At 39.7% G+C, this 17,636-nt stretch overlaps 1 protein-coding gene across 1 annotated transcript in view; it reads left to right on the top strand.

Annotated features, from left to right (window-relative positions):
- Positions 1-1,878: 1,878 nt before the first annotated feature.
- The window catches only part of LOC131226086 (cation/calcium exchanger 5), a 28,185-nt gene continuing 12,427 nt past the window's right edge, over positions 1,879-17,636 (top strand). Inside the window, exon 1 of the mRNA XM_058221771.1 lies at positions 1,879-2,881. Within this exon, the coding sequence (XP_058077754.1) occupies positions 1,940-2,881 (942 nt within the window). The 5' untranslated portion in view covers positions 1,879-1,939. The remainder of the gene's footprint in view (positions 2,882-17,636) is intronic.

The raw sequence follows: 17,636 nt of genomic DNA, 5'->3' as shown, positions 1-17,636 counted from the left end.
TTTGTCCATGGTTGAAAGATTCTTTTACTGGGCTCACATTGAGGTTTATTCACCATCTAACCCATTTATAGGGTCACATAGACATGGATAAGTGAAAAACATAAATATAAGCTTGGTTTAAAACTTCTAAAGGCTTCAAGAAGTTTTTAATGATAAGAATTCAATTCTCACAGTTTTGTCCTATATGGTCTACTTGAACTTTGGATCTGCCTAATTTTTGGGCTTATGCCTTAAATTCAATTGGCATTATGAATGGATGGTGTGGATAAGCCACACACATTATGATGGCCGCATATTTATTTTGCATATTTTTTGATTTAAGTGTTTAAAAAGTAACTCATTTATAAGGTAATTGCACTTGGCTAAAAAATCAAACAAGCCCTGATTTACGCAAAAGATTGCTAAAAAAGGGTGTCTATACGTAGCTTTGAGTCAATGCTCTTTAGCTCCACTATGATATAGGTGTTTTATCCACTGTCCGTCCATTTTTCAGCTTATTTTAGTGTATGAGCTTGAAAATGAGGTAGAACAGAAAATAGTGTGATTAAACATCATTATTAAAAACTTCATAGGCCCATCCATCCTGTTGATTAGGCCACACATACTTAGATGAAAGAAAAACACAAATATCAGCTTGATCTAATACTTTTGTGGCCCTAAGAATTTTTTTTATTTTATGTCACCATCTAGATTTGGATCCATCTCTAAGTGCACCACACCACACAGTGGTACCAACAACGCTAGTTATTGAAACCTTCTTAGGGTTTATTGCGTCCTTTATTTTCCATCTACCCGGTTGATATGGTCATATAGGCTTGGATGAAGTAAAAAAAGAAATATTGTCCTGATTCATACTTCCACGGTCCTTCAGAAATTTTCAACGGTAGAAATTTAATTCCTACTGTGTGGTCCATTTAAGCATTAGATATTGATTATTTTTAGGTTCATGATCTAAAATGATGCGGCCGTGGACCCACATCAAGGTATGCCTTGTATATCCACGTCATACATCCACTTAGGGCATAGTCCCAAAAATAAAATAAAATGAAATTGGTAAAAACCTCATGTGGACCATGCGAAACAAAACAGTGGCCGTTGACCAGTCACCATTAAAAACTTTTTAGAGTCCATCCCAATGTTTATTTGCCATCCAACCTTTGGTAAGGTGGACCTGGATGAATTGAAAACACAAATATCCGGTGATTCAAAACTTCCGTGGGCTTAGGAAGCTCATAGCGGTGAGAATTCAATTCCTACTGTGTGATCCAACTGAAATTTGTGTCTGCTTTATTCTTGGCTTGAACTATATCTTAAGCTTACAATACAGATGGACGGCGTGGATATACAATGCATACATGAACGTGGCCCAGCTAATCGGCCTTAGTCAAAAGAAAAGGGAAGCGGCTTCAGTGGATCCCTGAATGTGGGGCCATTTTGATGCAAGTATTTTATATCCACACCGTCCATCTGTTTCAACAGATCATTTTAGGTTATGAACCCAAGAAATGCAGCAGATTCAAATCTCAGGTGATACACACCACAAAAAACAGTGGTGATTGAATGTTAACCATTAAAATCTTCTCAGTGGGCCACCGGAATGTTTATTTTCCATCCAAATTATTGATAATGTCACAAATACAAGATGAACGGACCACACAACTACCATGTTGATCCAGAACTTTTGTGCACCCGAAGAACTTTTTAACGGTTAATTACCACTGTTTCTCATATTGTAGTCCACCTGAGACTTGGATCTTCTTTAATTTTAGGCTCATGCTCTAAAATGATCCGAAAAAACAGATGAACGGAATGGATATAAGACACATATATCAAGGTAGGCCCCACAGTCAGAGATCCACCGAAGCTGCGTCCACCAAAAATGCACCTTCATTGTCTACACTAAAGAAAGCAAACCACATACAACACTTGTTGTGTATGTATGCATGGAAATGCAATTCCCAAGTGTGGACCGTTGAAGGGCATGGCCTTCTTCAAATCCTCTGCAATCTCACTCTTCCTCCTTTCTTCCTTCCTCTTCTTCCTCATCTCCACCCCTCATCCTTCCCTCCCCAAAAACCCATCAACATTCCCAAAATTCCCTTTCAGATCCCTCCTTCAATCCCCTTCTTCTTCTTCTCCTTCCTGCTCTTCCATACTCCTCAAGCCTACCCAAGAACGGTGCTCCTTCTCCCTCGCCCACTGCAATGGGGACTCTAACGGCCTCTTCAATTACTTCTCCCTCCATTTCTGCATCTTCTCAGAAAACCCATTTCTCTCCGTCCCTTCTCTCTCCCTCATTCTCCTCTTCCACTTCTATTTCCTAGTGAAGACCGCCCAAGACCGCTTCTCTGTCGTCGTCACCAAGCTCTCCTCCCACCTCAACCTCTCTCCCAGCATGGGCGCCGTCACTCTCCTCGCGCTTGGCAACGGCGCCCCCGACGTGTTCGCTTCCGTCGCTGCCGTCCGCAGTGGCCATGCCCGCACCGGTTTCGGCGCCATCCTCTCCGCCGGCACCTTCGTGTCTGCGCTCGTCGTTGGGTTCGTTGCCATCTACGCTGCCCCATTCACGGTCGATCCCGCGCCATTCATCCGTGACGTCTTCTTCTACCTCGTCGCTGCGTTCTGGTTGTTCTACGTTTACCTCAGCGCAGAGATCTCCCTTTGGCAGGCTGTTGGGTTCGTCACGTTCTATGTTTTCTTTGTTGGGTTTGTGTTTTGGATGGACGTTGTTGCGGCAGGAGGTGGCAAGACTGGTGGGAGGAAAGAGGAGGCGGAGATGGATTTGATTGGGGAGGTAGAGAAGGGTGTGAAGGCTCCGTATTGTGAATTCGGAGATGGGGTGGGGAATACGGATGATGAGAAGCCCGGAGTCCTTGGAAAGGTACGCTGGAGATTGGATTTGGGTTTATTTATTTATTTATATAATGTTAATTATGTGATGATTTTTATCCATGCTTTGTTTGGATATTGAATTGAATTGCGATATTCTGTCTAATCAGTAGGAAAAGTCAAAATTAAATGATGTTTGCTAGTATTCCTAGTGATTATTCCCCCCAAACTGCAGTTATGTTTCGGTCAGTCCATTTGGTTATTTCTACTCTGTTAGATTACTAATTGCAATTCCATTTGGTGATTGATAAGCACATCCATCCTTCAAAAAGAAAGAAAGAAAGAAAGAAAGAAAGAAAGCTCATTCAGGACACAACTAGTAAAATTGGTTAGTTGTGTTTTTTGTTTTTTGATTTTTTTTTTTCTGGAACTAGAATTGGGTCTGTTTATGTTATGATGACATTAGCTTTCATGGAGTCATCGGAAAGGTAGTATGGGGTAAGAGATTTTTAGTTGTTACTGGTTTGGACAACAATTAAGGTTTTGTTTTATTGGCTGTTTAGACATTTGATTAGTTTTTTTTTTTAATGATTTTCTTTTTTCACGTTTTTGAAAATGTTGAAGATTGGAGTTGTTTGTTTTTTGGAAGATGAGAGTTGATATGACTTTATTGTGTTTGTGATTTTAAAGGAACTTGAATGGGATGTTTTGGAGATTCACTTTTTTTACTTTGGTCTATGTTGATTATAAGCTTCGTTTGGATGAATGATTTGATGATGATTGGCACTAAACAAGATGAGTTTGGGTTTTGAAAATTTGAAAAAAAAATGAAGTTTAAAAATCCAGAATACTGGATATAGATGTCAGATTTTATGTTGTAATTTGTAACCAAGGAAAACTATAGTTCTTGTTGGTGTTGGTGGTTTTGTCGAATATCATTGTTTAACTCTCTGCTAATCCCACACATGTATAAGGCAGGCCATGTACATGCCACACATAGGTATGGGATCCAATCTGCCCATCATGAAGTTCATACAATTCTGATGTCCTGACCTAAGGGATCATGTTCTTTCCCTAATCAGGTGGGCTGCTGTTTTTGAAACAGATGTTCAGATTGAAAATCTTGGCTGAAGATTTTTAAGGTGACCACCTATTTCCCACATCATAGCACACCTAGTGAGTGGACCAGTCTGGTTTTTGTGTGAAAGCATCAACATATCCAGAACCCGTATGATAGATGGTTTTGGCATTGCACCCATTTTCCATGTTGGCACGTGATGGCGTGTACTTGGTATGCCTTGCTGACATAGGGATGGGCGTGATGAGGTCAAGCACCGTCTTCCTCCAGGATAACCGTTCCGAATCCACGGAACTTCTCTGGACTCCTCACAAAGGTACCTCGAATCCATGAGGAAAAGAAGGAAAATAGAAAATATTTTCTAGAAAATTTGAAATAAATTTATTGATTGATAATTGTCTAATGTGTACGTGTCCCTGTTACACCATTAATATAGAAAAAAAGACAAAATTCATAATTACCAAAAATAGCAAAATCCTAACTCTAATCAAAATCCAAATTCTATTAAAACCATTCTAAAGCCTAATTTCTAAAAATAAAAATTCCAAATAAACTTTTACTAGAAGAGTCCTAACATGATTACAAGTTATTCCTAACAAAGAAGAAAATCTAAAACTTTAAAACTAAAAAATATTAAAAATTCGGAAATGCTAAAAATAGTAAATTTTCCCTAAAAATTCGTTTTTGAGTTGAAAGCACGCGTTCTTAGACGAAACGGACAGACGCGACCCACTTTGTGGGTCGGTTCACCTCAGATGGACCGTTTCAGTAAAGATTGATAGGTTGTGCGCCTCGTAACAATACCCGGATCAAAAGTTACGGTCAATTTATAGTCCACCTTCTTTTGGCCCAACCATGCTAGGAATGTATCGTTGACACGTTCTACATCACTTACACATGCGTGTGGGCTTAGCAAAGCTCCATTTTTTACTAGTTAGCAGTTACTACCTTATCCGATGGGTTATTTTATGCCCTATGTTTCCCAGTAGGCACTAGGTACAGCTCAGGTGTTGCATTTGTTCTAATTCCTTTGTTAATTGCTTAAATGGAATTCACATCAGTGTTGTTTCAAAGGTTATGCATCTCTAGCAATCATACTGTCGTGACATGACTTGAGAAAGTCCCACCAACAATTTATATTAGCAGTCGATGTATGAAACTCCACATGGTAGATAATATTTACCCATAGGTTGCTATTTCATTGTAGTTGTCCCACACAACTTAGGAGTTGGAATATCCTTGTTAAAGGCGTTCTTTATGTGACATGTGCGGTAGTCCTAGCTCCTCGGTAGGTTGGCCTTGCTTACTGCTTAATGCTTGTTGCTTGGAGATTTTCGAGAAGTAGATGGCCAATGATGCAACTTGTTTTCCATCTTCATTTTTCAGACCAATTTCACACTGTATAAAATGCTAGGTCATCAAAGTAGGCAGTCTGGAGCTATTTACTACCAGTGTTTAAATGTTTTCTGAGTATCTTGAGAAGTGTATAAGCATCTTGTTTCTAGACAACCCCCTCCATCCATTTGTCAATGCAGCATCTCAACTATGCTTCGGCTTGGAATTTCTCATTTGCAATTTGTGGATGACACATTAATGCTGTGTGATGCAAACTTTCAGCAAGTGGCTAATCTAAAATGCATCCGAAGATGCTTTGAGGTGATCTCTGGTCTAAAAACAAACTTATCTAAAAATGAGCTAATGATGTTAATGGATGCTAGAGAGGTGGAAGCAATGACAAATGCATTGGATAGTAAGTTCACACTAGAAAAAAAGAAAAGATAAACAAAATGGAAAGACAGACTAGAAACAGACTCTCTTTGACAGGGGAGCAAATTGTCAATTGGTTGGGTGGCCTGCATAGCTCGAGTAGCTTGACTGATCTTCAGACGGGGCTTGGACCTATTACCTTGGCCCGTGGGACAGGCTTCGGCCTCTTAGCTTGGCCAATGGGGTGGGGTGGCAAATATGGCTTGATCAATTTTGGGACCAACTTGGGCTCAAGTCACTTTAGCAGTTTAGCTTGATCCAGCTTGGTCCATCTTGTACATGTGTTATGTCTCACAAAATATGCCATTTCAGTCCCTGATTAGGCAACTGATGCATGTTGAGTTGACCGTTGGTTTCATTCCTCTAAGTCCATTCTTTGTTTGTTGTAGCTCACTTGATTAGTGGATAAATTAGGAACATTTAAATGGGAAATAGGGATTTTATCAGTTTTCAGGCTGGGTTAAGCCTAGTCCCAGCCAATTTGTTCTTGGCTCGAGCTTGGGCCTACTATGCTTGGTCCATGCTTCGGCTCGGACCTTGGGCCTTAAGTGCCAGGCGAGATTGGGCTTAGCTTGCTTGCCCCATTGCCACTATGGTATTGAAAAACAACTATGTTAGGGCCTTAACGGCCATTACGTAAAGGAAACTATCATCCTTGTTATGTGATACAGGGGTGAATGAGTCCATTATAAAAAAAGGGCTGTATAGGTCCGTATCAGCCGATACAACTCGAATCGACACTATTATGGAGCCGATACGTCATTACAAGGTGATACAACTATAAAAGGGCCCAATTTGAAAATTTTTATTTTCAACTTTTCTCTTATTTTTCTTTCTTTTTTTATTTATGTCAAACATTGACGCAAGGAAGAGCGTGAAACAATAATGAAAGAGATCACCGTCTTTCTCAAGTAGTTAAAGCCTTGAATCCACTAGGGTAGTTCTTGAGTTCAAAAGAAATGAGAGAGAAAATTGGGGTAATTTTATTGAATAATGTATGTATAATTTCTTAATTACACCACTAATAAAGAAAATCTAAACCCTATTTTAAATTACCAAAAATAGTAAAAATCTCTCCAAAGCCTAATTTGCCAAAAATAGAAATGTCCAAATCTCATTGGAGCATTCCCGACATTATTACAAGCAATTTCTAAAAAAAGACAGAAATCTTAAAATTGCAAGAGATACGTTGAAAACAGAAAATTTTAAAAATAGTAACTTTTTTCTGAAAATTGCAGTGTTGAACTGGAGGGGTGCGTTTTTTGGCAAAACGGATGAATTCGGTCAGCATAGCTCGCCGATTGACCCTAGAAGCATCATTACATAAAGATCGATAGGTTGTGCGTTTTGTCATGATGTCTGGATCAAAAGTTACAACTAATTTACAATCCACACTTCAAACGACAATTTCTCCTTATTCGGAATGAATTTCTTCAAATCGGATGTGCTTGAGTCCTAATTATGTCATGCCCTATGTAGAACTGGCCCAGATTTGATGGATTATTTCTCCTTTCATTTGGGTTTTTTTTTTTGGACCAGTCGTGCTAAAAATGTATCTGCGGCCCGCTCTACATCAACCTCCTCCATTTGAAAAAAAACTCATCCCCAAGTTATTCAATGGACTCGGCTCATGATATTAATACAGGCCTGCCACATCAAAAGTTCGTGAGATCTCCATACCCTCAGGAAGATCAACAATATAGGCGTTATCATTGATTTTCCTTAGTATCGGAACATGGCCTATCTTCTAATTTCTTAACTTGTTATATGTCCCAGTCAGAAACCTCTCATTGTGCATGTGAATTAGCACGTTATCGCCCACTTCAAACATCTTTTGGCACAGATGTTTATTAGCCTCTTCCTTATACTTAACATTAGACCCCTGTAAATTCTTTGGAATGTTCGTGAGTTTTACTTCTTTCCCCTTTATGAGCAAAATGCATAGATTTCCCCTAATCTCTCCCATCATCTCCTCGTATTCTTTAACAAAATCCTGTACGGTTAGGAGAGACCGCCTCTCCTCTTTAGAAGTCTTGGATTAGTTCTCCATTCTCATAAGGGAGAGGATAATATATATATATATATATATATATATTTTAAATTTTGAGAGAGAGAGAGAGACCAAAATTTATTGATAAATCCGTTAAAGGCAAGAAAAGAATACAATACAAAGCTAAATATCCCAACTAGAATACAACACAAAGCTAATTAGCCCAACTAGAGGAAACATAAGCAGCTTTAGCTACATTGACATATGGAGCTCAACTCTTAATTAAACCTTTGACTACTCCTATCACTCTTTCTACCGAGGTCCCACCAGTCTTAAAGCATCGCCCGTTTCTCTCCTTCCAAATAGCCCAGAAGATAAGCCGATGTACTCCGATGCCTCGACGTCTGAAAGTTTTCAACGGGCAATGTTTTAAATATTGATGATATTGGCTGATATATCCCATCATATATTTTGTATCCCACTTGTGCGATACAAAACGCATAGGTAGTACCGATATATCCCACATGTTCGATCAGATGAGCATTTCCAATTTTCGATCCCCTTTTTTTGTTGAAATTATGTTAAATCAGTGTTAAATGGTTACAAATCCAGTGATTCTTCATATTTTACATGAAAAATAGAGTTAAGAGCTTTGATTTCGATATCCATTGGTTCTTCACGTTCTCCATGTTTTTTTTTTTTTTTTTCAAAATTTTGTTTCAACCAGCTGTCAATTAAGACTCTAATTTTGAAATTTGAATGTAGGTGGTCCGATTTGGAGAAAATTTGAAAATTCCCAAATTTCTCTAAAATTGCTTGCAATGTAGCACTCCAAACATGAAATGAAGCATGCATGAGGGCTGATCTGTTGATTTGCCAAGTCCTTGTCAATTTTTGGAAAATAATTTTTTTAATTAAAAATGAATAAAATATTATTAAAAAATATTTTTTTGAAAATTTCCATCAACCAGCTGTCAATTGAGACTAATTTTGAAGTATTTAGGAGTGTTTGATGAGATGATCATCACGTACATTCTAAATGTTATGCATTCAATTTGAATATAGTTGTATTTGTTTAGTTAGACAATGCATAGCTTAGGACCCTATACAAAAGAAACCCATTATGTGCACTTCTTTTTTGAGATGTTATGATTTAAAAGTGTGTTAAGGTCTTTTTAACAATCCTTGGAGTTTCATTGAAAAATTCAACCATTTTTCTCAATAGGTGCGATAAATTACCTGATACAAATGATATATCCTGTGCGATAGCTGATACATATCTGTATCCTAAGAATGCAATACGTAATGTGATACTGATATTTCAAACATTGTTGGCGGCAAGGGGGACACCGCGTTACCATGCCTCTGGAAACAGAAAAGCAACGAGAGAACAATACTGCGATCATGAGCGAGAGCGGTAATCCTTGGGAAGTCATCCTGGAGTGGTTTGTCCCCACACCAAATATCTGCCCAAAATTGGATCTGATTCCCATTCCCAATGGCGAAGGCAATATCTTTGCGAACAAGGTGCTCTGTCGATGTTATAACTTTCCATATGCTGGACACACAGTAAAGGGATGATCTTTTTACACCCCAACCACCTTCATGAGTGCCATACTTGTTGGCCATGTTCTCTCTCCATAGTTTGCTTTCTTTAGTTTTGAATTTTCAAATACATTTCCCCAAGAGATCTAGGTTCATTTGCCCCAAAATCTCCCCCCCCCCTCCCGCGCGCGCGCGCGAGAAATAGGCTTGCTAACCTTTTCCCATCGAAGGTGAAATTTCTTGCCGTCACCATCTTTAACAAAAAATGAATATATTATTTCAACCTCTATGCGTGGCATCATCATCATCATATTGCCATGGTCGACTAAGTAATACACGACAAGCTTTCATATCAACCACTTCACGTCATACATTATTTCGTTCTTATAATATTTATTGATGGAGAAGGGAATATGATATTGTTAATTAACCTTTGTTTCGTTGACCTTCTTGATCCATCCAATCGTGTACGGAGAGGGGTGCTTCTCTATCTTCAGTTGCAGCTTTTCCTCCATAGTCTTCTATACGATGTTCTCACTACTCCTATTTATGACTAGATCATATATTTTTTGGTTCACGGTGCACTTCGTTCGAAAGATGTTGTGCTGTTGCAGATTATTTCTTTCTTTGGCCTGTACAACAACTTCCTCACGATCATAGTGGTGACTTGTGATTTGTCACTGATGTCGCACTACGAACATAATAATCGTGAGCTCCATCACTGATCTCAGGTTGGTCATTATTACGAACACGGGTATGTCCAAAGGCCTTTGTCAAATGATCGATCGCCCCTGCAGTCCTTGCATGGTTCGCAGATTCTCTCGTTGGAAAGCTTCAAAGACCATTGCTATTATAGGATTGTTCCTTAGAGCACTGTCCATAGGGTTGTTGCTCGAACCATTGTTAGATGCCATCGAATCGAGGAAAATCCTTACTCTAATGTTAATTTACGCATGGAAGAGCGTGAAACAATGATAAGAAAGATCACCATCTTCCTCGAGGGTAGTTCTTGAGTCCACAAGAAATAAGAGAGAAAATTTGGGTAATTTTATTGAATAATGTGTGTATAATTCTTAATTGCACCACTAATAAAGAAAACCCAAACACCAATTCAAAATTACCCAAAATAGTAAAAAAATTCTCCAAAGCCTAATTTGCCAAAAATAGAAACATCCAAATAAACTTTATCGTAGCATTCCCGACATTATTACAAGTAATTTCTAAAAAAGACATCCTAAAATTACAAAAAAAATAAAATAAAAATACAATGAAAACGGAAATTTCTAAAAATAGTAAATTTTCTGAAAATTGCAATGTTGAACCAGAGGGGTGTGTTTTCTGGCGAAAAGGATGAATTCGGCCGGCGTGGCTAGCCGATTGACCTCGGAAGCATCATTGAATAAAGATCGATATGTTATGCGTTTCGTGACGATGCCCGGATCAAAAGTTACGGCTGATTTACGGTCTACACTTCAAACGACAATTTCTCCCCATTCGGAATGAATTTCTTCGAACCAAATGCACTTGGGGCCCAGTTATGTCATGCCCTACGTAGGAATGGGCCTGGATTTGACAGATTATTTACGCTTCCGTTTGGGCTTCTTTTTAGTTCAACTGTGCTAAAAATGCATATGCGGCCCGCTCTACAATAAACTTCCTTCAAACCTTGCAGTTGGTCAAGCTGGTGGTTCAGACTTCGGACTCCATTATTTGGGCTCGCAACGCTTTCGGAAAGTTTTTTGGTTAAGTCTCTCAGCTGGATGTTTTCCGAATCCCCTTGCAAGTTGGTCAACCTTTTCCGTTCCACCTCTGGTTTTATGGGACTCCTCCTCGGGTGGCGACTTTTGTTCGGCTTGTGGGTCGGAAGAGGATTCTTACGATAGACAATCTCCAAAGAAGAGCTCTAATTCTCCCTAATATCTGCCTCATGTGTATGAACAACGAAGAGTCGATTGACCACTTGTTTATTCATTGCCCCTTTGTCTCTAAGGTTTGGAATTACTTCCTTGGAATGTTTTGTTCCGGGTGGGTGATGCCCAAGTCAATAGAGGACCTCCTTTGGGCTTGGCGTGGAGCTAGGAGTGGCAAAGTGGGTAGAGCTGTCTGGAGACTGACTATTATGGCAGTGTTATGGGCAATTTGGGAAGTGAGAAATAGGCGGTGTTTCAGGAATATTAGTGGTAGTTCAGAGGAGGTTATTCATAGAATTGAGGGTCTCGTTTTGAGTTGGGCTGTTTATTTTAAAGCTGTACTTGCTGTTTCTTCTTCCTAGTTGTTTCTTCTTTTGTTGTATTCTTTTCCTGCACTTGTGGGCTTCTAATAAAGTTGCTGTCACCTCTACAAAAAATTTATTTCAAGGATCAAAACACAAAATTGAGTGGGATTCGATGAACTGTAAGTTGTGCGGACTATGTTGGGAAATATCGAAAGTGGTAACTGTCACTTTTTTTTTTCCCTTTCATTTTCCATCCTCTTTTTGTTGTACTTTATATGTAACAGGCTCTAATCCACCAAATCATGCTCGAGGACGTGTGTTTGGAGCCTAAATAGTGATTATGTAACGACCACTAATTGTGTTATCAAATATCAACCCATCATTACTCATATATAGATTAATAATCTTAATTATATACTGTAATTAGATTGATTTTATTATTATTATTTTTTGATGACACAGGGTGTCCCCCCCTTTTGGGGCGAGACTATTCTTTGTGGATACACGCAATTATCCACAACCACGTGTATCGGGTAATGCCGTGGAGGGGAGTCAAATCCACACCTGTAGGGAGCAAACCTACGGTGATGGCCGCTTGCCCAAACCTTGCCGGGTTACCGTTATTAGATATTTAAAAGCCTAAATATGGGAGTTTTACTGTTTTAAAGTTAGTCTCAAATTTATGGTATCAGGCAGCCTGAGACAACATTCTTACTAACGAATGACCCATAATACCATCAAGTACATGTTCAAAACTAGAAAAAAAATAAATATTTTGGATCATATTTTTTCCTTTTTTTAAAAAAATAAAATAAAATTTCAACCATTATTGGGCCGTTATGGCCTATATTGTAATGGTCACAGGCCAGCCGTTACCAAATACCTTGATTGCCACCAATAATGGCAAAAGAAAATTCGTTCTACTAGAGTGGCGATGGTCCTCTTTGCAACATATTGGCCTTCCTTTATAGTGTGACATCTAGACCTCAAGTAAAGGTCGCTGAATGTTATGAAAGAATAGGTGGTCAAATAGTGTGGAGGCTCCAACATTTAGGCAGGGCCTAAGAGGAAGAAATTGAAGACTTGGTTAGACTTCTAGAGCCACCTTGAAAGAGCCAGGATATGGAAATTGTCGATGAACATTAGCTTTGCTGTTAAATCATTCTACATGCATATCTGGGAAGAGGGAGAATGGCAGTGGAGAGTGCGCCTTCCTCAGCTTGGTTATGTAAAGAAATTGCTCTGCTGAGAATTGTCGTCTTCTCCTAATTAGTGGGATGAAACAAGGTCCCAACCATGGATCAACTTAGAATTAGAAAGGTGGCCTTTGAATAGCTGCTGCATGTGCCTAAAGGATGCCAAATCTGTTAATGATCTTTTCCATTGCTCCTTTGCTTTTGCTATATGGAATTGGTTCCTATTGCAATTTGGTATAGAATGGTCTATGCCTGCTTTGATTTTGATATCTTTGCTTCTTCTGGTTTGGAAAGGAGCACCTTTTAGAGGAAAGGAAGAAAAGCATGGAACTTATGTTTATCAACTCTTTGGTGCCATCAAAGAAGGAAAGCAACAATCATTTTTTTGAGGTGGCGGAGAATGTTAAGTTTTATGTATATTTTGGGTTCCTTAAAAGATTTTGATTGGTATAGTCATGTAAACGTACAATGTGTCGGGTTTGGGCTGGGCCAAGGTATGGCTGGCCTGGCTCGACACTTAAGGCCCAAGGACCAAGGCTGGCCCTAAGACTGGCAATGACCTTGCACAACATGCCCAAGCCCGAGCCTGAAAAAAATTGGTTGGGCCCCAGCCCCGCCTGACCTGGCCAGGCCTGAAAATTGATAAAATCCTAATTCCCCACTTGATCAACGGATGGCTGACCTTGCCGATCCGTTGATCAAGTGGGCTACACATGCACAAAGACATTTAGAGGAATGAAACAAACGGTCTACATTTGAGATGCATTTGTTGCCTAACCGAGGATTAGAAAGGAATCTTTTTAGGATTTAACAGCTGTATATATGAATTTGGGCCAGGCCAGGGTAAAATGACTTGAGCACAAGCAATTGAAAATGGATCCGGCAATGCTTGCTAGGCCCATGCTCAGCCCTCAGCCAAGCGAATAGGTCCAAGCGCAGACCAAAGCTGGGCCGGTCCATCAGGCCACCCTTATACATGGGTGTATTTTTCCGCTTTGGGGGCTTTTTAATAAAACTACTACTGGTAAAATGAAGACTATGCATTGGCTCTGCACAAGTCATCTTAGGTCTGCTTGATTTCTATGGTCTCTTTCCAACTAGATTTTGTCATGGCATTGGTGCAAGAATTGATGTGCTTTGAGAACCCAAACTTTCATCTCTATTAACTTTTTAGTGTGCATGTGATTACATGGTTTTAAATATTTGATGAAACCGACTTGACTCCATTTCGGTATTGAATGAGCCAAGTCGACTTTGTCCTGACTTGGCCTGTTTTGGTTATGCTTAGGGCAGTCTAGGCTTTGACTCATCCAATATGGACCAAAACAAGTCATAGATCAAAACCAAGTATTAGAACCATGGCTGTGAACTTTGCTGTTTTACTAACAAGGGTTGTAATCAAGCTATGTCAGGGTTGGTTTGGGCTTATATTTTCAACTGATGGGGGCCAACCTCTATTATTAATTTTTTTCTCATATTTCTCTCGACCTAGGTCCAACCCTTTTTCCATCCTGCATGTTATTAAAGGTAAGAGAACACAATATATTACATGATTCAGGATTGCAATTCTTAGCAATAGTGTAAGAGAATAGTTCATATGTGTGAAATAGGGAAAGAAGCCTGGTTTTAGCAGAAACTAGAGAGAAGAGGAGAAAGATGGTGAAAATAGAAGTAAAAGGGGAAGAAAAGAAGATTGAAGAAGGGACGACCGCTCCTATACCAGCCTCCACACGTTTTCCCCTTCTTATTTTATTAACGTTGGACTTATTACAACTAAAATTATAAAAAAGCCCTCCTTGCTTGAGGACTTTTTCTTTCTTTCTTTTTTATTTTTCATTCATATGGGCCGAAACTCGGGCCTAAACTAAAATCAATAAACAAATCAAAGCACAAAGGGGCCTAAGGCCCAAGGCCCAAAATGTGTGAACCCATACTAACGCTCCACCTGAAGATTGAGCATAGATATCATACATGTTCAGCTTGAATACAAACTTTAAGAATTGCGACCTTCCAAGACCTTTGGTGAATAGATCTGCAAACTGATCATGGGAGGAGATATATAGAGTTCAAATTTCCTTATGAGAGATCTTGTCTCGAATGAAGTGACAATTGACCTCTACATGCTTCGGCCTCTTAGGAACACTGGATTATTGGAAATGTGGATAGCAGCTTGATTGCCGCAATGTAGAGGCATTGGACCTTGGAACCCCAATTCTTCAAGGAGAGATTTAAGCCAAATAAGCTTGCAAGTGGTGTGGGTCATTGATCTATATTCTGCCTTAGCACTTGACACGGCAACCACATTTTGCTTCTACTTTTTCAAGTAACTAAGTTTCCACCAAGGAAGGTACAATAACCTGTAGTCGACCGTCTGTTATATTTGGACCCTGCATAATCTGCATCGGAATAATCAACTATCTAGAGACGGCCATGAGATCTATTTAAGATATATTTCCCAGGTGTACCCTTCAAGTATATGAGAATACTCATGATTGTAGCTAAATGTAGGGCTCTTGGACTTTGCATAAATTGACTAACACGCTAATAGAGAAGGCAATATTAGATCTTGTAATGGTCAAATAGATGAGCTTAACGACAAGTGTTCTATACATGATCGAGTATGCTAATACCTATAATTCTTTAGGCTCAAGTTTGGGTTGAGAATCCATGGGTGTATCTACCAACTTGGCACCTAGCCTACCTCTCTCTTCTAGTGAGTCACAGACATATTTTCTCTAATATAAATTTATTCCAGCTTTAGATCTAGCCACTTCAGTGCCCATAAAATATCGAAGAAGATCAAGATCTTTGATTTGAAACTGAGATTGAAGATACAACTTTAGCTTCCTAATACCTTTCAAGTCATCACCTGTCATTATAATATCATCTGCATACACAAAGGATAATATAGCCATATGTGTTATGCTTTGAGAATACTGAGTGATCTATTATACACCTCTTCAACCCATAAGATACCACTATACCACTCAACTTCTCAAATCTGGCTCGTGGTGATTGCTTCAATCCATATATAGACTTTTTTAATTTGCACACTTTTGATGTCTTCATGCAATTCCTTGTGTAGAAATCCATATATAAACTTCAATATACCTAGGAAATTGCTCCATATAAACTTCTTCATGCAATTCCCCATGCAGAAATGCATTCTTAACATATAGTTGAAAGATGGCCCAATCACAATTCGCAATAATAGTATAATAACTTAAACCGAATTGAACTTGGCCACCGGAGAAAATGTATCTAGATAATCTACTCCATAAACTTGAGTATATCCCTTAGCAACCAGCTTGGCTTTGTAACGATCAATTGATTTGTAAATTTGAAATTTTATGTAAACTCACCTACACTTAACTGGTGTCTTACTCGATAGAAGATTAGTTAATTCCGACGTGTCATTGGAATACATGGCAGTCATCTCTTCATCCGTAGTCTTTTTCCAATTTTCATCCAACAATGTGTCTCTTGAATGGACTTTGGAATAGAGACAATAGACAAGGCAAGAGCAAACTTCTGACAATTTGTGGATAAGCGGTCAAAAGTAACAAAATTGGATTAACGACCTTCTCAGCTGAGGAGAAATCTCATGGCCGTAATCTATCCCCAGCAATGCGGGCCTTCTCGGCTTGGATTAACGACCTTCAGCTGATGGATTTTCCCCCTAGTGGTGCCAGATATATGTGGACTAATGGTAGAGCAGATCCGATCTTCTGTAGATTGGACAGATTCTTGATCTCCCCAGATTGGCTGGACTATTTCCCTTCAGTGTATCAGATGGCGCTTCCCAGAACTACATCTGATCACCGCTCGTTACTCCTCTCGGTGGATGATCAGAAATGGGGCCCTAAACCGTTTAGATTTGAAAATTCGTGGTATAAGATTAATGGTTTCTCGCTGATTGGTGGGAAGGTTTTAAGGTGGAAGGTTTCACTGGTTATAGGTTATCATGCAAGCTAAAGCTGCTGAAAGAGAAGCTCAAGGTTTGGAAACAGTCTGTCCTCTGTAATAGGGATTCGGAGTCAGACGCCCTGCTTGAAGACCTTCAAGCTCTTGATGCTGAAGCTGAGTCGGGTGACCTGCCTTCAGATTTCCTTCACAGACGAATTCATTTAATTCAAGCGATCTCAGCTAGAGCTCTGGAAAAAGAAATGCAGTGGAGGCAGAGATCCGGGGTTAGATGGCTAAAGGAACGGGACTGCAATTCTAAATTTTTCCATGTCGTTGCAAGTATGAACACAAGAAGGAACAGAATCAATAGCATGGTGATTGATGGAATTCGGATAGAGGATAGGGACAAAATTGCAGAAGAGGGGGTCGGGTTCTTCCAAGCCCAATCCCATGGTGAGGGAGTCAGCAGGCCTACTTTGGATAGCCTCCAATTTCCCTCTATTTCTGCAGCTGAGGCCAATTCGCTGGAAATTCCGTTCACCATGGATGAAATTTGGCAGGCTGTGGTTGCTCTTGGTGGGGATAGGGCCCCAGGCCCAGACAGCTTTCCCATTTCCTTCTTTCATAATTTCTGGGAATCTCTCAAAGGAGATCTATGGGACTTCTTCAATGAATTTCATCGAAGGGGCAGACTATCTAAGGGTCTAGGGGTCTCTTTCATTACGCTTATTCCTAAATCCCCTGGCGCAGCCGCTCTGAAGGATTTCAGACCCATCAGTCTCCTCGGCGGGCCGTACAAAATTCTGGCGAAGGTGTTAGCCACCAGATTGAATTCGATTATTGGGAAGCTTTTCTTTGGAAATCAGTGTGCTTTTATTCCAGGTAGGCAGATCGTGGACGGGGCTCTCATCGCTAATGAATGTCTTCATTCTGCTCACATATACGGATCCAAGTTTCTTATCTGTTAGCTTGACATTGAAAAGGCGTATGATCACGTTGATTGGGATTTCCTTCTCTGTTTGTTGAAGAGAATGGGTTTCGGCTCCAAATGGGTCTAGTGGATGGGAGAGTGTACTAGTTTGGCTCACTTCTCCATCCTTCTGAATGGCT

Source organism: Magnolia sinica, chromosome 14, assembly GCF_029962835.1.
Source record: "Magnolia sinica isolate HGM2019 chromosome 14, MsV1, whole genome shotgun sequence".
NCBI classification, from domain to species: Eukaryota; Viridiplantae; Streptophyta; class Magnoliopsida; order Magnoliales; family Magnoliaceae; genus Magnolia; species Magnolia sinica.
Note: the sequence above shows the minus strand (reverse complement) of the source record. Positions and strands in the feature narration are given on the sequence as shown.